Genomic DNA, 22,956 nt, shown 5'->3' on the forward strand with positions numbered 1-22,956 from the left:
TTGTTTTTTACTTAATTTTTGGTGACGAGCAAGGTGGTGAAGTGAATTTTCTCGAATTTAACGTTTGTGAATTATCTTTGGTTATATATTGTTCCTATTTCAAAATAGCTTTTGTTAGTGTTTGTTCAGATATAAGAGTTACTAGATCTGATTTCTGTTTTTAATGGACTTTAAGTTCAATTCCTTTTCTGTTGTATCGTTAAATGTTAGGGGTTTACGTGATGCAGTAAAGAGGAAAGCTGTTTTTTTATTTTGTAAAAGCAGCGAGTCGGATATAATTCTCCTTCAGGAAACGCATTTGTGTGAAATGGATGTAAAATTTTGGAAAAATCAATGGGGAAATACAATTTACTGTAGCCATGGCTCTAATCATTCTGCTGGAGTTTCCATTTTGTTGCACAAGTTTAAAGGGAACATACTAGAAGTGAAGTCTTCCGATGAAGGCAGATGGATTATTTTATCGCTTCAGCAGGACAACTCAGTATTTACCATTTGTAATATTTATGGATGTAATTCCCGTTCTGCCAACAAATCTCTCTTTTCTCAAATAACCTCTAAATTAAAAGAAGTACTTTCTAATTATACAGACTCTTTTCTGATTTTGGGTGGGGATTTTAATGAATGTATGGATAACACATTTGACAGATTTCCTCCCAGAAGCAATGATAGCTTGCTATCAAATATTAACATTTTATCATTATGTACAGAATTTTCTCTTACGGATACATGGCGTTTTTTTCACCCTGATCTGCAGGAATTTACTTGGTCTAATAGTAATATGTCCTCCCAATCGAGAATTGACCTCTTGTTACCGAGGTCAATTACTTGTTAATTTGTTAGAGATGTCTCTCATTCCTTCGCACCCCTCTCAGATCATAAACAAATAAATCTAAATTTGTGTAGCAACACTGATAATACTTCAAAGTTTCGTGGTTACTGGAAATGTAATAATTCTCTCTTAAAAGATGCATCCTTTAATGATGATATTAAGAATTTGTTTTCAGATATATTTTATGAAAAATTCAATGAGGGTTATAAAACAAAATGGGAATTCTTTAAATATAAGGCGAGGCAGATTGCCATTAAGAGAAGTAAAGAATTAAAAGCATCCAAAAATAAAAAAATACATGAACTACTAAATAAAATCAATATTTTATTACGGAAAACATTAGATCAGGAGGAAGATCTGCTTTTGAGAGAATTAAGTCTATAAATTAATCAAGTTTACCTGGATTTGGCTAGAGGAGTCTTTATTAGGTCAAAAGCCAAATGGCTAGAGGAAGGAGAGACTAACTCTAGTTATTTTTTTTGCGTTAGAGAAAAGGTATTGCAGGAGAAATTCATTGACGGCTTTAAATATCAATGGTGTCAAGTGCACTGATCCTTCCCTAATCTCTAAGTTTATCACAAACTTTTATGACAAACTTTACACTTCCGAATTTAATATGGATAATTGTAAGACTTTTGTTGAAACAATTAAAAATTATATTCCTATCATTGATAATGATTTTAAAGACCTTTGTGAGCCCACTTTAACAATTGAGGAAATTAAATCTGCACTCTTCTCTATGAAGAGAGGAAAATCGCCTGGTATTGACGGATTTTCTGCAGAATTTTATGTCCATTTTTGGGATTTAATAAAATCTCCTCTTCTTTGCATGTACAATGAATGTGTTGCTCAGAAGGAGATGACTACATCAATGAAACAGGGTATAATTTATCTTATTCCAAAACCTGAAAAAGATTCCCTCTTAATAGATAATTGGAGACCAATTACACTCAGTTGATTATAAGATCCTGGCTTTGGTATATGCTAATAGATTGAAATTTAAGCTCAATCAAATTATAGCAGAAACACAGTCAGGTTTTGTCAAAGGTAGGCATATACGCAATAATATAAGACTTGTTTTAGATTTATTAGATTATGCTGATTTTGTGCACTCTAAAGCTATTATTCTTTTCTTAGATTTTTACAAGGCTTTCGACACAATTGAACATGGATTTCTCCTGCAATCACTCAGGCTGTTTGGTTTTGGAGATTCTTTTGTTAACATAATTGAAATGTTTTATACAGGAATTAAAGAGAGAGATCTATCTCTCTATGGTAGGGTTCTCCTCTCTAAAGCAGAAGGTCTTTCTCGCTTTGTGTATCCTTCGCTTTCTTTATATGTGACTGATTGTACTGCTAAAGGTGTCAATAAAATTTTGTCACGAGGTGACAGAGTTGAAGCGGAACCAAGCCCCGTTGAATTTGTGTTCCTTCCGGGATAGTACCAGTGTAACACCAGGAAGGTTCCGGCTGTGTATCTGTCACCATAACAACGGTGGATAATGACGGATACACATCAGGTGTGGAGGGTTTAAGACGATTAGAGTGTACAAAAGCAGAATTGAAGAGACAGTTGGGTTGGGCCTCCCCGGAGAGAAGTTGTTATCGGGTGGTGTCGCTGATTTGTGCAGGCGGCCGGAGAAGTGTTGAAAGAGCTCGGCTGTATTGAGGGTGCAACGGCGATTGTGTTTGTACACGAACGTAAAATGCCATAAGATCACGTTGCTTGTTTTAAGCAAATATTCACTTCATTTTGATTTTATTTTTAAGAAAACAAGGACAAAAATCTTTACTTGACTAGTAAATGCATCTTGATTTAAGAACTTTTAGATATTTAGACTAGAAACAAGACAAAATTACTAAGTAAGAAGATAATTGTTTGCTTTTCAGCCCTAATCCAGTCTTTAGAGTCACATGATCCTTCATAAATCATTCTAATAAGATGTATTGATGCTCAACAACATTTGAGATTATTAGCAGTGTTGAAAGACATTTTTTTTTAGGTCTATGTGATGAATGGGAATTTCAAAACAACAGCATTTATCTGAAATAGATAAAATATTGGTATTAATACATATATGTATACATATATTTATGTGTATGCAGTATAGTCAAGTCAACTTTATTTATATAGCTCTTTTTACAATGGCGATTGTTTCAAAGCAGCGTCACAGTGTTAACAGGAAAATCGCCTGTACAGCCGCTCTAGAGAAAACGGTGACGTCATCAGCTCGTTTCAATTGCCATATAGCGACACTGTGGGCAGATCAGTAATTTAGTTGATATAGTTCATTCAGTTTAGTGATTCAATTTATTTGAATATTTAGTTAAAAATGTAGTGTCCCAACTGAGAAAGCCAAGCCAAAGGCGATTTTTATTTGCAGTATAAATGCAAATATTTGTGAAAGAAATTTTTTTTTTTTCTCAATAATAATGTGTTGGCTGTGCTTTGGATCAAAAATGTATTCACACAGATTCCACAGCAGCAGAATGTACTTCCTCTGCCCTCACTGCAAGAAGGCACCGCGCACTTTGCCTGGCCATCTCAGGACGGCTTGCCTGTGTGACCGCACCGAGGCAGAGATTCAGGCTACTGTTATTGAAGCCAAGAAGGAGCTGTCTGAATTCTCCCACAAGGGACGCTTCTGGGAATACCAGCAGATTCGGGACATTTTGGGAGCTGCTGATCCTCTTGCCAGGTGTGTAGCCAACATTTATGCTTTCTCTTCTTTTCCTGTCAAAGTACAATACTCAATATTTCTTCAAATGTGTGTGTGTGTGTGTGTGTGTGTGTGTGTGTGTGTGTGTGTGTGTGTGTGTGTGTGTGTGTGTGTGTGTGTGTGTGTGTGTGTGTGTGTATTCACTTTATTTTATTTTATTAGGTTTTTAGAGGAGATGCAAAAGAAGGGCTTGGTGGTAAGGAACGTACCTCCGGTCCTCCCTGCCCTCACACTGCCTGCGTCCTCTTTACTGGCAACTGTTCCTCAAAGCGGCGGAGAAGAAGTTGCCAATGAGACCGCATCCGAGGAAAGCTCTGACGAGTACTATCAGAGGTAAAGTTGCACATCATCATTCACGTATCCTGGGACTGAACATGTTTCACCTCATCATATGTACATTCATTTGACCACCTGATTTATTTCATTTCAGCAACGAGGGACCACGGTGGAGAGATGAAGTCAGAGTGGAGATGACCAAAAAGGGCCTGTACAAAAAGCATTCCATTGATCACCCCCTTCTTCGGGGGTTTAACCACTATTTGCAAGTAGACCTGGGCAACAGGAAGAGCAAACAAGAGGCGAGTGAAAAGAAAAGACACATTTTAAACGTCACTTGCACAGTGAAACGGGGAAAAAAACAAAACATACATGCGAATAATAGAATAAAGAACTGAAAGAAATGTTAAAAAATATGTACCTTAAAATGCAATGTAAGTCGCTTTGGATAAAAGCGTCTGCCAAATGCATAAATGTAAACTGATATTAATAAATCAGTTTGTAATAAAGTGTAACTAATTTAATAAAGTGTTTCGGGTTTCTTATCCCTATACTTTGTGTTATGGTCACAGGTTAACTTGTTTTATGTTCGGTCCTTCATATTTTTGAGTAATTACAGGTTGACACAGTCTCCCCTGAAACTGCAGAGAAGTATTACAGAAGGAAAACTCTGACAGATGCGTTCCCGGCCCTGCGCGTGATCGAACAGATTGTTGGAAAAACACAGTATGCAATCTGAAATCTAATGACCGAGATGGTTATTATTCATGATGGTACATGATGGCAGTCACTGATTACCGCTTTCTTCATTACTTCTTCATTGATCTTATAGACATGGGTCAGGTGGGGCTTGCAGCCGAGAGCAGAGGATGGATAAACACACAGCATTTGATTTGCTGGTTCATTCTTGCCCAGTGACTCTTGACGGGCCTCCTCCGAAAAGGGCACGCCGACAGGAACTCTGCGCTGAACACGAGAGGCATTGCTACGACCGCTGGCGTAGCGAGCAGCTCAAGTTGCGTCAGCAGCGTGTCCTTGGTGAGGATCCATATTGCTGTTTTGCTACAAACATGTCCCGTGTGCAATGTCATAAATTGGAAAAATCGCACAGAACACGTGACCACAATGACTAACGCTTCTCCTGATTTGTTTTTATAGAACATTTCAGTCGGCATCAGCCATCGGAGTCACGAATGGAGGCCTGGGTGGGGAAGCAAGGGTGGACGTCTAATGTCCCACGGGCTTCCCTAATGCTGAGTCAGTGGGAGCCCTATGGGAGCATCAACTCTGCCCATTTGTGAGTAAAATGGTTGACAGACAGCACTGGAAAGGACTGATTGTTCAGGAGGTCCCAGGGAAAGGGCGTGGCGTCTTCACCAAAAGGTCCTTTAAAGAGGGGGAGGTCGCCTGTGACTACCACGGACGGCAGATCAGTCGAAAAGAGGGCATGAAGAGCTCCTCTTTGATTACGGCCAAAGGAGAAAATCTTTTGCCGAGCAAGGGGTTGTTTTAAACTGGATGTGTTAAGACTGCACAACGGGTGCTTACTGGACACTTAACATCCTCACTGCTTTCCCAAGTGACCTTGGTTAACTCCAATGATCCGTCGCATTAGCTCTGTGAGCACACTGGACACATATTGCTCTACGAGGACAACTGTTTAGCATTTTCCCTTGAATGTGTAGGCTGCTGGTATTTTAAGTTGTTTACAGATTGTGTTGCAATGTAGCTTGAGGATTAAAATTACAGAGACAATAGCCCCGTTTCCACCACAGGAACTTTACCCAGGAACTAGGAACTTTGGGTGGTACTTCGTGTGTTTAGACCGCAGGAACCAGGGTATAAATGAAGTTCCGGGTAAATATTTCCCCCTCCAAACGGCCCTGCTCGCGAGGTAGTACTTTTTCAAAGTTCAGGAACTTTCGAGGGCGGGACTTGGGTGCTGAACATGCTGATTGGTTGAGCTCAGGCAGCATTTTAGTTCAACCGGCATTTTTAAAAGTCTTTTGCGAGGTTCGGTCTGCGTTCAGTAAATATCAGTCTTGCTCTCTGTCTGGTGGCGCGCGGTCGTCTCAGCCATCTCACGTGCAATGTCCGTAATAGCTGATAATAATATACATTGTCATTTTAAATCTAGCTTTACAAGCTTTCTGAATATGCTGCATGCTGCTGAATCTGCATATTAGTGCTCTTTTCTGTCGTTGTTAATTACCTCTTTAGTAAACCGATACATAACCAGCAAAAGCAGCACAGCTTGAATCTCTTCCATACTCGTTTTTTTTTTTTTCACCATGTAAACGACCTGACCGATTACTTTTAAGTGTGCGTCCTTACATGACGTGACGGCGCGCGCCGCGCTCATGTTGACAAGAGAGGAAAGCTCATTTTTCTGAGGGGTAAACTTTTTATTTCGTAAGTTATGAAGATAATGTTGGAGTAATGACACAACGTATATTGCCCCAGGCAGTTTTTACTTTAACTGCGCCTGACAGAAGATTTTTTTTTCTGAGATGATTATTACACTTTACAACAAATATCTATAAATAATACTGTATTAGTCCTGGTGGCCGTTGAGAGTTGCTATGGCTACAGTTAACACACTCCAGCTGCTGGAGAAAACAGCGGCGACATTTTTGATGCGGCAGACAAACTGCATGTGACAAAATGATTGCGATTGAAAGTCATCACATGTAAACACCAGATCAGTTTAGATAACGTCTCATGTAAACAGTTCACTAAATCTTTCAGTCGGTACACTTAAAAATTATTACTGTCCTTCACTGATTTGGAGGAGCAGTCGCACGCAGTCCTACATCACCGGACTAATTTGCCTAATCTTCACTGAACTTTAGATCGCGGTGGAAACGCAGACAGCTGCAGGTCTGGGGGGGGAGAAAAGTTCCTGTAAAAAAGTTCCTGGTACAAATTGTTCCGGGTAATTTTGGTGGAAACGGGGCTAATTACTTGACTCATTTTTGCTTCCACTCCACAGCAAATATGACCAGAATATATGACCATTTTAACTCTTTAGCATGCATGTAGAGAAAAACTAGGATAACTTAAGCATCACATTTATGAAAAGATGACTTATTTATCAATAATTACTTATTACTATGTATCAATACTACTATTACACAGGTTAGAACATCATCTGTATACAATATTGATCATACATGTCACTGAAATGTGAGTTATTTTGGCAAGGTTGCCTGCTAAAATTCGCATTCATGGGTCTATATATCACATAATAGTCGCTTCAACCCGCGGACACGGAAAACAACACGTGGAAAAAAATGCAGACTTGGCAACACAGTGCAGTTGGGTTCTGTTGACATTTGACAACTAACGTAATGCGTTGCTTGGTTGCTCTGATTGGTTTTAGGTCTATCCAATTGATGTCTTTCCTGGTTCGCTTGAAACACGCCCCATAATCACAGCCCAATGGGAGCAGTATCAGACTCATATTCTGATGAGAATTGAGTATGACCACGTCAGGCTAGTCTTGCTCTAGAACTGATAATGACAGAGGTATTATATAAAACCATGGATATGACACATGGCTTTGTCATGCGAGTTAATTTATTTTTGGTTTACATGTTTATTAGACCAGGTGATGAGAGGAAGTGTGTAAAGGCCGCAGCGGAGGGAGGGAACTTATTTTTGGACATGCGAAGATGGGGAAGGTGAGCTTATTTGTAACTCACCATCACTAGGACAGTCAGTGAGATTTCTAGCGTAGAAATCTAGACGCACCCTAGCGGCCGTCCAGGAACTCTCATTACCCTTCTGAGCTGTATTCCTCACAATCTGGACGGGCCAATCACGTCGTGTATAGAGTCGGCGGGCGGGGCCATAATGACGACGGCCGAGTTGCGTTTGCGTGCTTCTAGTAAACAGAAACTGGCGAACGTCTTTCGAATCAGCTTTGACCGCGACTCTGGAAGACTTGGAGTTAAGCTTTTCTCTGAGAAAAGAACAAAGAACTGCACTGAAGTCATTCTTAAAAAGGGAAGATGTGTTCTGAGTTTAGCCGACCGGATACGGTGAATGTTTAATCTGTCAGCGAGCTCTGTTTCACCTTCGTTGCTCTGGTTGGTGTACCGCTATCCTATCGCATGCAGAGGGAGTTTGAAAGACAACCGTTTATCCCACCCCTCGGATTGAGCCCTGTCTATGGTGAGTTTCCAGACCAAACATCTTGATGTGGGTCTGGCTTGTCAGGCTATGACAACATTATGAAGCTGCAGACTCGAAGCCTGCATCCACAGTCCCGCACTCAGAGTCCCGCATTCTCAGACCCCTCGTTTTTAAGAAACAGCGCCTCCTGCTGTTCTGAAGACCGTACAACACCCTTATCCAAATAAGATGCAATATTATGTTATCGTTTCATTTAAAGTTTTCATTTAAAAATACATTTACACAAAATAACACTTTTGCAAACATCTTTGCATTCCCAAAAAATGTCATTGTTTTCTCTGACTAAGTAGGCTACGCAGTAGATTTATTTATTTATTTAATAAAGAGTGTGGGCAATTAAAAGAAAAGGTAACACTTTACTTGAAGGGGTGTGCATAAGACTGACATGACACCTTCATAATCATGACATGACACGTGTCATGAATATGAAGGAGTTTTTATGCATCTTTATGACAACTGTCATTAAGTGTCATTCGCTTAATTATGTCATTTTTAATGCAATGATGACATTTCAGAGTTGTCTTTGTTATGTCAACTTGACATAAACTAATACATCATAACCTGTCAGTGTCTTTGTCATGACAACTTGACATTACCAAGACAACATAACCTGTCATAAACATGACATAACAGATTATCAAATTTAAGAAACTTACTTAGCTTATAGGGTTAACCTTAAACTGTCATGTGGTTGGTTTTGATGTTGACTGAGGCCATTATAATGTCATAAAAAATTTTCAGTGGCACAAGTTTAATTTTTCATTAAAATGTAATTAGGTGTTAATACGCTGTCAAATTATTTTTCAATAACAGCATCATTAATATTTTTCAGTTCATAATGTTTTATTTTATTTTTTAAGTTTCCTCCACCAGCTTCAACAAAAGGTTAGATAATAGACAATTTCAAATGTGAAATGTTCAAAAAATATGAAAAGGAGTTCGAGAAATAAAAATCAATCATTTAATTTTTAAGACCTGCCCTCTCACAGAACTGACTCTTAAAAACACAAGGCATGAATTTATACACTGGTGACCAGCACCAATTAACGCAAAAAGGGGAAAACACGTACACAAATAATGGCCATTTCACAAAATAAACATATATATATATATATCAACATCATATACACACATAAACAAACACAGAAAAATAACACTTTGTCAAATGACTTCACCTTATAAATTATCTTCCGATGTATAAAAATAAGAGAAATAGTCTTTAGAGCCCCACCCCGGGCTGAACAAGAAATGGTTGTGGCTAGAGCCTAGGCCGGAACATTATATATAGGGCCAACGTTTCGGCCCGAACCCCTTTAGACGGTGCACCAGCACACGGGACTCCACCATAACAAACGGAATGGTAAGAATAAACTCAAACTATTCGTTAAAGAGTGAGCGAAAGTTTAAATAAAGTATATTAAACCCAAAATTACATTGTTGTGAATTGTTTTTATGTACTGCAAACTAAATTGACATTAAACACCTAAACAAACTAACCTGACTGAGGCTCTGCCAACAACTGTTACAGCGTACACATAACCAGTGGTGCCACCATAGACATCATCATATAGGTGTATATGTCTATGCCACTCTATCATTTTGAGTTATATTAATAGTTTTTAATGACTCTGTACGATTTCCTCTATGATGCCATATTTCAGGTCAAGCCTGAAACCACTGTAGTTTAGGTCAAGAAATATATTCATGACAATATTATGAAATAATTTGACACAGTATTGACACTTAATGACATGTAAATGACAAATTAAATTTATTAAAAAATCATGACATTATAATAGCCTAATGACAGCCAACGTCAAAACCAACCACATGACAGTTTAATAATAATAATAATAATAATAATAATAGATTTTATTTATAACGCACTTTTCATTCCAAAGAATCTCAAAGTGCAACAAAGGGAAAAAATAGCAATACATGAATAACAAGTAAAAATTACATCTCAACATCATGCCGGACGCTGATGACGCTAGCCTGGTGCAAACTTCAGCCACCATGCAGTTCAAGCCCGAGGGAGACCACGAGCCGACTAAAGCCCTGCATTTATGCCCGAGCCCGACGGGCCCCGACTTTTTTACACCCCTCGGGCCGGGCTTCGGGCCAATTTTCATGTCATACCTAAAACGCGGGCCGGGCTTCGGGCCTTTTTATAGGCTTCTCCTTCGTTTTATATTTATTTTATCAATTAAAAGGAACAATGAGTTCTGCGCTGGTGGAAACAACACGAGACCATAATAGCTAACGCGACTGTCAAGATGGCTCGCACAGTGTTCAGAGCATAGGTTCAGAGTCCGCGCCAGCAGCAGCGCGCGTTTCTTCAGCACGGAGACACACTGCAAGCGTGGTGTGAGCATGGCGTTTCTGTTGCGTGTCATCCGCGGGGCGTCTGGTGCTATTAATGTACAGGGAAGCCCTATACTTCATGTTAAATATAAATATATTGCCTATTGATACAGCAAAGACAACTTCGGCAGCAGCCGGCCCATGCCATATCCATGGTATTGACGGCAAAAGGCTACAGAATAATTCGTTCTGTATTGACTGGTTTAATATTTCAAAATCGATAATTAGGCTATGTTGTCTTTTATTATTACAATTAGTCCTATCTGCATTTATGTTAACCTACAGACTTTCAAACATTATGTCATTATGTGTCACAATGTTTTATGGGCTATATGTTGTAGTCAGATAGATATGATGGTGCTGCAACACGCATCGCCGCAAATGACTAATGCAAGCCAACGCAAATGGCCGTAAATGAAACTTAAAATAAGTCTAAGATAGTCAAAAACACCATCATCTTCAATAAAAATGAATGAGATGAATGAGATCATTATCTTACCAGTGCGTCGCGCTCTCTTATGTGGTATTTGAATCTGAAATAAGCTGCTGAATAAAATGCATCTTAATCTTTTGCTTCCGTTGCTGTAAACTCCGTTAAATGAGCATATACCCCGGGAATTGAAGATGGGATTTATATTCATTTGCGTAGGTGTAAGGTAGGCTATAAGACAACCTGCATGTGCTTTTTTTATTTTATTTGTTTAGCTCCGTTTGCGAGAGCCGCGAGCAGAATCAGCCTGCCTCAGCTCGTCAAAAATGCCTTTTAGGCTACTGGTGGTAATAGTTGGCGAAATTAACTAACATTGTGATGCTTGAAGTGTTTTATGGATTTTATTATAGGCAAGACAAGTCAAGAGTTGATTTGAGAGACTAATTAGATTAAATTAAATTAATTAAATATGCGGTTAACTCACTGTCGGCCGCTGGCCGCTTTTGGTCGTCACTTAAAAAAATTAAAACTTTAATTTAACAAACAAAAAAATGCTCTAAACATTTTTCTAAATTAACGTACTAAAGAAACGAAACGAAAAATAACTACTTTGACATTAAAAACAAAACAGAACTATTTTAATGGCTGCAACAATGTAAAAAAAAAAAAAAAAAAAAAAAAAAAAAAAAAACGGGCTCCAGTCGGACTCGGGCCGAGAATTTTGATAAGCTGTCGGACACGGGCCGGGCTAGGGCCTCAGCGTCTCGGGCCCGGGCCGGGCTAGGGCCTAGATTTGAGGCCCGTGCAGGGCTCTAGAGCCGACACCCAGAAGAGAGAGCAGCCGCAGCGAGCAACATCAAATGTCCTTCAAACCAAAACCAAAACCAACCACAAATTCAAACAAAAACAGAAGAGAAGCGGTGAAAAAACGGCAAACAACGTCCTCTCAGTGGCTGCCAGCAATCAGCAACAGTCCCAATTATAGCTCTGACTGTTAGACAAACATAAGAAAATAAAATAAAATCTAAATTTAATAGTAAAGTGTGGTGTGGCAAGCAGCGGGGCGAGGGACCGCGAGAGCGGGCCGGTGATTAATGTTAACGAGTGCCAGCTGCGTGGCACACCGGTCTCGTCTCGCGGCCATGTGACGGGAGCATATAAGGAGGAGCAAGGACAGCGGAAGACGAGAGAGGACCAGGCCTGGAATTTTATGTTACGTTTTGTTTATGTGTTTGTGGGCAGTCGTCCGTGAGGGGCTGTCCACGTTTTATTTTGTGTGTGTTTGCGGGCAGTCGTCCGTGAGGGGCTGTCCGCGGTTTTACTTTCATTTTGTTTATTTATTTGGAATAAATGCTGTTAAACGTTCGCCGGTTCCCGCCTCCTTCCTTCCCATGAAAGAACTTCATTACATAAAGATAACATGATTTGTGGGTGGAGAAGCGGCGAACAGACAACGCCAGCGTCCTCTCCCCCACGTTGCCTAGCAACTAATGTAATGTAAACCCCAAAAGCTAAGTAGTTTCTTAAATTTGATAATTAATCTGCTGTCATTTCTTATCTGTTTATGACAGGTTATGTTGTCTTGGTAATGTCAAGTTGTAATGACAAAGACACTGACAGGTTGTGATGTATTGGTTTATGTCAAGTTGTCATAACAAAGACAACTCCGAAATGTCATCATTGCATTAAAAATGACATTATTAAGCGAATGACACTTAATGACAGTTGTTATAAACATGCATAAAAACTCCTTCATATTCATGACACATGTCATGTCATTATTATGAAGGTGTCATGTCAGTCTTATGCACACCCCTTCAAGTAAAGTGTTACCAAAGAAAATTACTGATGGACAAAATACAATTACAGATTGAACTATCCTCTGAAAAATATTATGTGATATATCGCTACAATTCTTTTTTTTTTTGTTCAATGTTTCTTTCAGGTTCACATGCTAATGGTTTAATTAACATATAATACGCAAGGCTAACATTACAAAACCATATTTTTTTATATCTGGAATGCAAAGCATATAACTCACACAAGAATAGACAAAACACCAATAATAAACGAGTCTGTAGGCTACTTTAACTATCACCTAAACATCATATTGCGGTAAACAGGACAAAGCAAAGAAAAAAGGAAGAAAGAATTGTGTTAGTGACTGTACTTTGTATCTTCAATTGCATAAGGAAAAATAATAACTACTGTGAATACTACTGTAATACAATTTTTGAATTGTACACAGCAAAATCCCCAGTGTTAAATCAACACTGCTCAGAGTGTATTTGGTCCCACTCCACAGAGAGTTAAAATAACACTGAAGCGTTGTTAAAGTTAATGAGATAATTAAGAGATGAATTAAGGGGTGATTGAACCATTAGTGATTAACACCTGATGATAATGAGCAGAATCACTGAAGGACAGAGAAACACCAGAACTACAACTGACTTCAGCCACAGCCTTAGATGAAATCAACTGAAGATAAAAGAAGACATTAAATCTCTGAAGATCTCAGCAGAGGAGGATTAAACTACTTCACAGTTATTCCTGTCATACTGTTCATCTACATAAGCTTTTATTGAGAATTAACAGATTTAGATGTTGATGTTTTGTGGAAAATGTTTGGTCACCATTATGCTGATCAGTGTTTCCTTTAGTTGGGCAGTTTGACTTGGCTTTTTGAAGAGCAGTGTAGCTAACACTAACAGTGTTTTCTAAAACACTTACTAAGTTACAATGGATGACAGAAGCAAATCAGTTCATATAGTTTTCATAATGAAACAGAATGATTTACTAATCTCATCACTGACCAAATTTGCTATTTAGTAAATTTGTTTTGTACCACAGATCAGATTTTGAATTTAGATTTAATTTTATTTTTTTCAAAATTACAGAACCAAAGGTTTTAGCCAGACATCAAGAATCAGCTATGATTCTCAACAATGGTGACATGGTTCATGCTGCAATGCATGCTGGGAACCAATGTGTTTTATAATTAGGTGGCTCCCAGAATGCATTGTGACATTAAACATGTCACCATTGTTGAGATTCATATGTTGATTCTTGATGTCATAAAATTAAGAAATCTAAATTCTGTTTAATTTGTGGCAAGAATTTCATGTTGACGAACAATTTACTTAAAAAAAATAACTGCTTTTGTTCTGTATAAGATTGGTGATCTTGATCTTTAAAACTTTATTTGACAACAAACTGTATGATGCATAAAACATTTTCTTTGCAAAAAAATGTGTTTTGGCAACACTGTTACAAAGATTGTAATGTTAGTTTAAAGTCAAACTGCCCAACTAAATGAAACACTAATCACCGTAATGGTGACTGAATGATTTCCATAAAACATCAGTATCTAAACCTCTGTTAATTCTCAATAAAAACAGATGTAGAAGTACAGTATGACAAAAGTAATTGTGAAGTAGTTTAATCCTACTCCGCTGAGATCTTCAGAGATTTAATGTCTTCTTTTATCTTCAGTTGATTTCATCTAAAGCTGTGGCTGAAGTCAGTTGTAGTTCTTGTGTTTCTCTTTCCTTCAGTGATTCTGCTCATTATCATCAGGTGTTCATCACTAATGGTCAATCCACTTAATGAAACTCTTAATCTCTTAATTATCTCATTAACTTTAACACCGCTTCAGTGTTATTTTAACTCTCTTTGGAGTGGGACCAAATACACTCTGAGTAGTGTTGATTTAACACTGGGGATTTTACTGTGTAGTGAAACTGGAAAATAAAAGTTTGACCATTGGACGAGAAATACTGATCGAGTAAAATTAAATCTCTTGAATTAAATATCAATTGTTTATATATTGACTACAAACAGAATTAATAGTTGTTAATGAAATAGGTTTGGCATTGGTAAATTGAGACTGGAAAAAATATAACCAGAACATCGACTCAAACTGTGCATGTGCTGTATAATATCGAGTATTATTTTAGCAAAACTAAGCACTGCTGACAGTGGAGAAAATTTCAGTGAAGTCACTAAGAAAATGTATTAGGATTTGTAAACTTGTAGTTTTCTTTTCTCTCACAAACACAACAGTTACATTTGTACTAATCCTATTCTACAAATCACAAATTAATAAAATCGTGGGCTCATTTTTTCCATCAAGGGGGAAAAAATCATACTCACGATCTCACATCATCTAACAAGTAAAATTTGTCCATGGCTTCACACTTTTGATACATGTGTGCACCAAACGCAGAATAAAGGTACGGTCACACTACACTTTACATTACATTGACGAGAAACCTTTGTATTAAAGTCAAGTAGATATTATTTTTATATTTTGAATATACTGTTTTTAAATGTTGAATTCATGTTTATATAAAGACTCTGCAGAGCATGAAGTCATATCATGTTTTTTCATGTTTTTATCATTTGTTAATTTGTAGAATAGGACTTGTGCACCACCAGAAAATAATTTGAAAAGGTTTAACTGTTGTGTTCTTTGTAAGAGAAAGAAAAGTTTGCAACTTCTAAAAAAAACATTTTCTCTGACTTTAAGGGTGCTTTCACACCTGCCTTATTTAGTTCAGTTGAATCGTACTAGAGTTCATTTTCCTCTTTGGTGCGGTTCGTTTGGTGAATAGCAGCAATCGCACTCGGGTGCGCACCAAAAGCGGACCAAACAAGCGTACCGAGACCTTCTTGAAGAGCTGATCTCGGTGCGCTTTCAAACGAACTCTGGAGCGGTTAGCTGGTGGTGAGAACGTGATCCGGCCTCGAACAGAACCAACTGCAAAAGTACTGATAATATTTTGACTAAACCAGCTGCCGTAGTTAGCTGCGCTGACATTATGTGCATGACATTATTACCTGATAGATCGTTGGAAATATTTTCGGAATGAGCGTGTCAGAGTTAAGAATAATTAATGCACGCCTCTGATTGAAGTGACGAGTGATGTGCGCTCGCCGTCTGCAATACGTTGTTTTCAAGTCGCATCCGCGCTTCATTATAGAAAGGTATTGTTTGCATACTGTGGTTAATACACAATATGTAGTAGATTATGGCCAGGGACAAAACCTGCCCGCAGTCGTCTTTCTATAGTGTTATAGTTTGCTGGCTTTTCCTCTTCTGTTGAAATTTTCCCACAAAGTAAATTCTGACCAATCGAAAAGCAGTTTAGGTAATACACCATGGCCAATGAGTGATGTGGATGTTGTCACGTGTTTCAACTGGTCCGGACCAAAGCAATCAGTGTGGTGTGAAAAGGAACCAAAAAAGCTGTAAAATGCAACAATGTATTATTTAATTGTTTGGCCTTGGTTCGGACCAAATTAACTGAACAAGAGATGTGAAAGCACCCTAAGTGCACTGATGTGTGACTATTCTTTACAACTACAAATCCCACTGTCACAGGTGTTCAGTTTTTCTATAATAATACCCTCACAGAACAGGGTATTGATCAGCCATCCATGCAAAAGCAGAGGTCAGTGTGGTGGACTGTTGGTACATCTGTCCAGGCCAACATTTGATGCCTTCAACTGGGGATTCCCAGAGAACCTGTAACAAAAATAGTACAGTTCATACTCATTACAAAGTATTGAATCTGGTTACACAAATTATCATACAAGGTTCAATTTAACTTTAGCTCAATATACAATATTTGCAGCATAATATTGCACAAAAGGCACGGTTTTGTCTTGCACTCTGAATATTCCATTAATTTGGCAATTTGTGACAAGCCCAGTGACATTTTCTTCTCTATTTAATTTTTATACAAAATGAATGATTAATGTAAAATATAAACAATTACATAACTAAACTGGAAAAATATTAGGGATGTCACAATTCTCAATATAATATTGACCCATTCGGTACGACACCCTTGGATCAATAGGCGCTTGTGTATTGCATTAATTTCTGTGCATTTTATTTCTCTCTGAATTGGCTCTGTTTTGTGTGCCAATGAGTCTATGCTGATATGAGCAAAATATCCAATGACGATGCACTAAAGTTAGGGGGTGTTTAGCCACGGATGCAATGCTGGTGTCTTAGAGCGGTGAAGTGAGGCTGCAGGGCGCACCACCATCGTTTAAACCTGTGGTGTGGGTGGGGTGTGCGATATAAAGTTAAAGAGTTAGTTCACCCAAAATTAACCCAATAACCCAATAAATTCTGTCATAATTCCTCATGTGGTTGGACACCGGTCAGACCTCCGTTCATCTTCACACACAGATGAAGATATTAGTGTTGAAATCCGATGATTTGATTTGTTTAATGGTTTATTTCAAAGGGGACAGTGCAATTTCATAAAACACATGAACATGGTTAAAAAAGCCAGAATTAGCTAAAAGGCTATTTTTCATCTGTAGTCCCCTGGCCAAGATGTAAAAAAAGCAATTAAATACATATAAAAATATGTATCAGATTGCTCAGAAAGGCCTTCACTGACACCAATGTCATTTCCTCTCTCAAGACCCATAAAGGCACTAAAGACGGCGTTACAAAGCCCATCTCACTACAGCGGCTCTATAATCATTTTATGATAGTAAAGTAGTAAGTAAGGTAGTACTTTTTCAAAGTTCAGGAACTTTCGAGGGCGGGACTTGGGCGCTGAACATGCTGATTGGTTGAGCACACGCAGCATTTTATTTCAACCGCGCGTTCGTCTCAGCCATCTTACGTGCAATGTCTGTAATAGCTAATAATAATATACATTGTCATTTTAAATCTAGCTTTACAAGCTTTCTGAATATGCTGCTGAATCTGCATATTAGTGCTCTTTTCTGTCATAACCAGCAAAAGCAGCACAGCTTGAATCTCTTCCATACTTGTTATTAATTTTTTTTCACCATGTAAACGACCTGACCGATTACTTTTAAGTGTGCGTTCTTACATGACGTGACAGCACGCGCCGCGCTCATGTTGACAAGAGAGAATAGTTAATTTTTCTGAGGGGTAAACTTTTTATTTCGTAAGTTATGAAGATAATGTTGGAGTAATGACACAGCGTATATTGCCCCAGGCAGTTTTTACTTTAACTGCACCTGACAGAAGATTTTTTTTTCTGAGATGATTATTACACTTTACAACAAATAAAATAGCTATAAATAATACTGTATTAGTCCTGGTGGCCGTTAAGAGCTGCTATGGCTACAGTTAACACACTCCAGCTGCTGGAGAAAACAGCGGTGACATTTTTGATGCGGCAGACAAGCTGCATGTGACAAAATGATTGCGATTGAAAGTCATCACATGTAAACACCAGATCAGTTTAGATAACGGCTCAATGTAGACAGTCCACTAAATCTTTCAATCGGTATACACAAAAATGATTTCTGTCCGACATTGATGGAGGAGCAGTCACGCAGTAGGTTACATCACTGGACTAATTTGCCTAATCTTCTCGGAACTTTAGATCACGGTCGACAGTTGCAGGTTTGGGGGGGGGGTCTTGATGAGTATCTGCTTGGATACTCATCAAGATGGACATGTTGACATACTTCTTGTGCGAGTTTGTCCATTTAAGCGCAAGACTTGTAAGAGAACTCAATATTTGCGCGCTGTGAGACGTGCGCGCTCTCGGATGATGCACAGAGACAGATCTTCTCAAAGCGCGCTAGAGTTCTCATTCGTGTCTTCTGGCTCTACACGCGGGTGATGAAGGTGAAAATGACTGGTTTTTCTTTTATTATCACTGTTGTTGTAGTGTATAACTGAGGAGCCAGTACGTGTATCCATCGACAGGATAATTTAATAAACAAAGCATAATTTTCAAGTTATAACCCATATTATATAGTTCGGCCATATTGTTTTGGTGATGAAAGTCTTTTGGCAGAAAGCCGAAAATTTGGTGCATCCCTACTAAATAATGACTTCTATAGTGATGGGTGATTTTAAAACACTTCTTCCTGAAGCATCCGAGCATATCGATTCATGACCAAACTGCTGAAATCACGTGACTTTGACGATCCGAATCATGATTTGATACCGATTCATAACGGTTCGAAGCTTCAGGAAGCGGTGTTTTGAAAACAGCCATCACTATATAAGTCGTTATTTTGCTTTTTTTGGCGGACAAAAACTATTCTCATCGCTTCATAAAATTAGTGTAGAACCACTGTAGTGAGATTTTTCATTTTTGGGTGAACTAACCCATTAAATTCATATAACAAGATTATAACAGATAATTCCATTAGATTTTGAAAAATGTAATTCAATTTTGTGGAAAAGTTTTCCTTAATTTAAGTGCGTTCAATAGCTTTGTTTTTGAGTGTATTTTCCAGACTAACAATGTAACATTAAACTTATCAAAATAAATTAAAGGGATAGTTCACCCAAAAATGAAAATGTGATGTTTATCTGCTGACCCGCAGGGCATCTGAGATGTAGGTGTGTTTGTTTTTTCAGTAGAACTCAGATGAAGATTTTTAACTTTGACATGCATTATACGAGTGATATTAGGGTGCGTTCACACTTGTAGTTCGGTTCGTTTGGTTCGTTTGGTCCGGACCAAAAAACAAAAACAAACATATAGTCCTGGTCCGCTTAGCGTTCACACGGGCATTTTTAACAGCGAACCTAAAGTTACCGAACCAAAGGCACAGGGAGACGCTCACAACCTGATTGGTCGGTTTATATGACGTAGGAGCTCGTTTACCGAACATGCAAAACAATGCTATGTGCGGATTACACGCGCGGGCATTTTATGCGTGTACATATGGCATTATTTTTTACCAGAGAACTCATGAAGAGCTCATGAAATGTTCAAAACAACGCTGTGTGCTGGATTAAACGCGATCATTTTATGCGTGTACATGTGGCATTATTTTTACCCGCTGAGAACTCATGAAGAGCTCATAAAATGTTCAAAACATTCAAAACAGCAGCAGGATTTCCTCCGTTGTGCAAAAGAGACGGCCGTTCTGTCGTCTGCACCTGCTAATAATGGGCAACACAGGAACTTTGATGAGAAGAGCCAGGTATGCTTTTTGTGTGTTTTTTCTAGCATTTTCGAAACATGCTCGTCAGACCAAATATTGATGAGGCTCTTCCTCGTTGCTCTACGTTTGCCCTCTAACGTTAAAGTTACTCATTTTGGATACGCCGATCTTTCCGCGTCGTCAAATCAGCTGCATTATGCGTGGCATCTTGTGACATTATACGTCCGGTTTTTGGTCCGTCTACATGTCTTTGGTCCGTGTTGCGTTCATATATCAATCGAACCGCACCAGAGTTTGTTTGGAAGCGGACCGAGACCCATCTTTTTAGCGGTCTCGGTCCGCTTGTTTGGTGCGCACCAGAGTTCGGGTGGCAGCGTTCACATATGTTCAAATGAACCGCACTAACCGAGCAACCGCACCAGGGTTCGTTTTAATCGAACCAAACATGACAAGTGTGAACGCACCCTTAATCCATATTAAACCCCAACCCCTGTGGCTCGTGGCGACACATCGAAACGATCGGTTTCTGTGATAAACACAACTGTATTTGTTATTTTTTTACCTCATATAAGACGAATCTCATTTAGGATGAGTAGGTCAAAATCCCGGCGCGAACGTAGATGCCTCATTCGACCGATCCATCGAGGCACTAATAAGGCATATATCTATGATCGCACCGGGTTTTGACCTTCTTAGATGGAACTAATGGCGTTGGGAATACTAGATGATATGAGGTAAAAAATAACACAAATACTGGTGTGCTTCTCACAGAAATTGATCGTTTTGTGTTTTAAGACATCAATGTGTCGCCACGTGCCGCTGTGTTTAATATGGATTCCTAAGTCTTTGTGTTTTTTACTCTCATAGAAATACACCCCATTGACATGCATTATATGAGCAACAGCTAAGTTAAAAATCTTCATTTGTGTTCTACTGAAGAAATAAACACACCTACATCTCGGAAGCCCAGCAGATAAACAGCACAGTCTAATTTTTTGAGTGAACTATACCTTTAATACAGATTGAAGCCTGTTGTTTTCAGTCTTTTGATCTGGGATAGTGGCAGCTATTGGGAAACTCACCATCTTCATGTACTAATTGTAGATGTCATCAAGGCCTTGTCCTGAAAAATCTCAGCACCAAACGCTGGGCTTTATATCTGATCTGGTAATAAGAGCACAGTAATAACTGTAAGAACTCTAATGATATATCTTTACCCTCTGACACTGTATTGTGATATAATTCAAACATTTTAGAGGCTAATAGTATGAGCAGTGAGTACGCTGAAAAATAACTTAAATGCCTAAAGTTGTTGACCGCCTGAACCACAGTCAGCATTTAAAGTATTTAAGTATTTAGTAAAAGTATTTAAGACCATAACATCCTGTTATCATAATAGTTAATCATAAATACAAACTATAACACATTACATTTGTCACCCTGTCTAATTTTGCTGATTATTTTACCCTAAAGGCTTTTCAGGCGGTCTTACTGTAACAACATGGAGTTAATGTTTTTAAAATGTACAGACCCCCAACTTTTGAACAGTAGTATAATTTTTGAGGTTTTGCTTACCAGTCATCTAGTTTTTAGCCTGAGATTTTCTTCAACAGGAGTGCAGGCCATCAGCATGGAAGAATCTAGGAACATAAACAATTTATCACAGAGATATAATGTCAGGCTTATTAGAAGGAGACAAGCTAGAGCAGAGGTGAAACGCAGATAAGAGAAAGTAGAATATGCAGAGTATACATACAATAATTTCTTAACATAATTTGTTTTAGGCTTACTTCATTTTACATTGCTCAGTGTTACTTACGTGTGGTTGTCAGAACCTTGCAAACTGTAATAAAAAATAATTTTGCAAAAGAAAACATGCATGGTGATGTAGGTAAAATATTTATTATAGTAACACTTTGGTATGGGAAACATTCACTTAACTTTTGCCTCAAATTCATAATTTACTGCTTAATAGATAGTAAGGTAGTTGTTGTAGCGTTTAAGTTTAGTTAGATACCAGGAAGAATTTAGGGATGTTGTAGTATAAGGTCATGCATTAATATGTGCTTAATAATACTAATAAACAGCAAATGTGCAAGCTAAGAATTGTTCACCTTACTAAAGTGTTACCTTTTGTAGAAAAAATACTAAAGATTTAATGAGATTTTACCCTTCTGTCAGCAGCCCATGGGACCATCCTTTGCCTCCGTTGTTGTATTTTTTTTTTTTTTTTACTGAAATCACAGGGGGGGGAAAATGAACGTAATTGGTATTAAATAATTAAACATTAAATGTAATTTAGGTTGTTGTTGTTGTTGTTTTTTTACCGTGAAAGATCATTTCATTTGATTTTGGCATTTCCTGTAATAACATTAACTTATAGTGAAGTTAGGTTAAATAAATTAGCTCACTTCCAATAACCCATTGACAGACTACCAGCAAACCTAAAAAAAAACGATCAAAGCCTCTCTTCTGCACATAAAGACGTGATTAAAAACTCACTTTCATTAGAGCTAAAGTATATTAGCAAACTGCTAATAAAAAACGGTTGAGATGCTAACGGACTTTTTCAAAGACACTGAACAATTTTAATAAAGTAAATATTCGACAGAAGCGTGTCAATTACAGTAAGAAACGTGTACGGAACAGTTTTATATTATTTGTGTAATGTTTATGGACTAAACTTACCTGAAAGCAGCGAAAATAACAGGAGCGTGTCCGTTACTGTGCTGTTGCTGGCTTGCTGCGAACTCCGGCCCGTTTCCATGGTAACTTCCAGTGTTTGAATGTTTGAATGAAGTCACGCAGCATCATTACGTAAATAAACACGTACATTACCAATTTAATGAACAGTCAGTTTATTTATCAGATGATGACAAATGTTCAGACAGTTTGGCAACTCAAAAAACTTTGGCACAAGAGTATGCACCATTTCTGACTAAAAACTGTGAGGAATTCTTGGAGTGAATTACAAACGATTTGTAAACTGCGATTACAAACTGCCTGTTTTTTTTTTCTGATTTCCTCAAGTGAAAATTTACCTAAAACCCACAGATGGCGTTGCGTCGCTTCGTCTTTCTCTCGGGTTGGTGGCAAAGAGATGAATGGGCATCATGAGCAAACAACAGATAAACACAGCATCGGCCTCCAGTATATTGGGCCGACCCAAAGCCGACGAGCTGGAAATAAAGCGATATTCGCGTATGCCTGGCCGATACTTATTCGATGTT

General features: G+C 38.3%; 1 protein-coding gene and 1 long non-coding RNA gene across 2 annotated transcripts; one reads left to right on the forward strand and one right to left on the reverse strand.

Moving 5' to 3' along the window:
* The first annotated feature begins 3,289 nt into the window (after positions 1–3,289).
* Positions 3,290–5,181, forward strand: LOC137039819 (uncharacterized). Its single transcript, XM_067415092.1, has 6 exons — positions 3,290–3,528; positions 3,712–3,882; positions 3,980–4,127; positions 4,445–4,551; positions 4,658–4,863; positions 4,984–5,181. Exons 1-6 carry the CDS (start codon positions 3,290–3,292, stop codon positions 5,124–5,126), a joined length of 1,014 nt encoding a protein of 337 aa, XP_067271193.1. The 3' UTR covers positions 5,127–5,181.
* An 11,135-nt stretch (positions 5,182–16,316) lies between these two features.
* LOC137039666 (uncharacterized) lies at positions 16,317–22,510 on the reverse strand. The gene is made up of 6 exons (XR_010897751.1): positions 22,415–22,510; positions 21,897–21,960; positions 21,546–21,569; positions 21,302–21,366; positions 20,809–20,890; positions 16,317–16,343 (listed from the first exon to the last, which is right to left on the reverse strand). It is a non-coding gene; the product is annotated as an uncharacterized lncRNA (long non-coding RNA).
* Between the last annotated feature and the right edge of the window lie 446 nt (positions 22,511–22,956).

This window comes from Pseudorasbora parva, chromosome 14 (assembly GCF_024679245.1).
Source record: "Pseudorasbora parva isolate DD20220531a chromosome 14, ASM2467924v1, whole genome shotgun sequence".
NCBI lineage: Eukaryota > Metazoa > Chordata > Actinopteri > Cypriniformes > Gobionidae > Pseudorasbora > Pseudorasbora parva.

What these genes read in the sequence shown, in the direction of transcription:
- LOC137039819 (XM_067415092.1), top strand. Translation starts at nt 3,290, where the DNA reads ATGTATTCACACAGATTCCACAGCAGCAGAATGTACTTCCTCTGCCCT. An exon ending in TCTGACGAGTACTATCAGAG is followed by an intron (nt 3,883 to 3,979) that starts GTAAAGTTGCAC and finishes ATTTCATTTCAG; the next exon opens with CAACGAGGGACCACGGTGGA. An exon ending in GCGTCAGCAGCGTGTCCTTG is followed by an intron (nt 4,864 to 4,983) that starts GTGAGGATCCAT and finishes TTGTTTTTATAG; the next exon opens with AACATTTCAGTCGGCATCAG.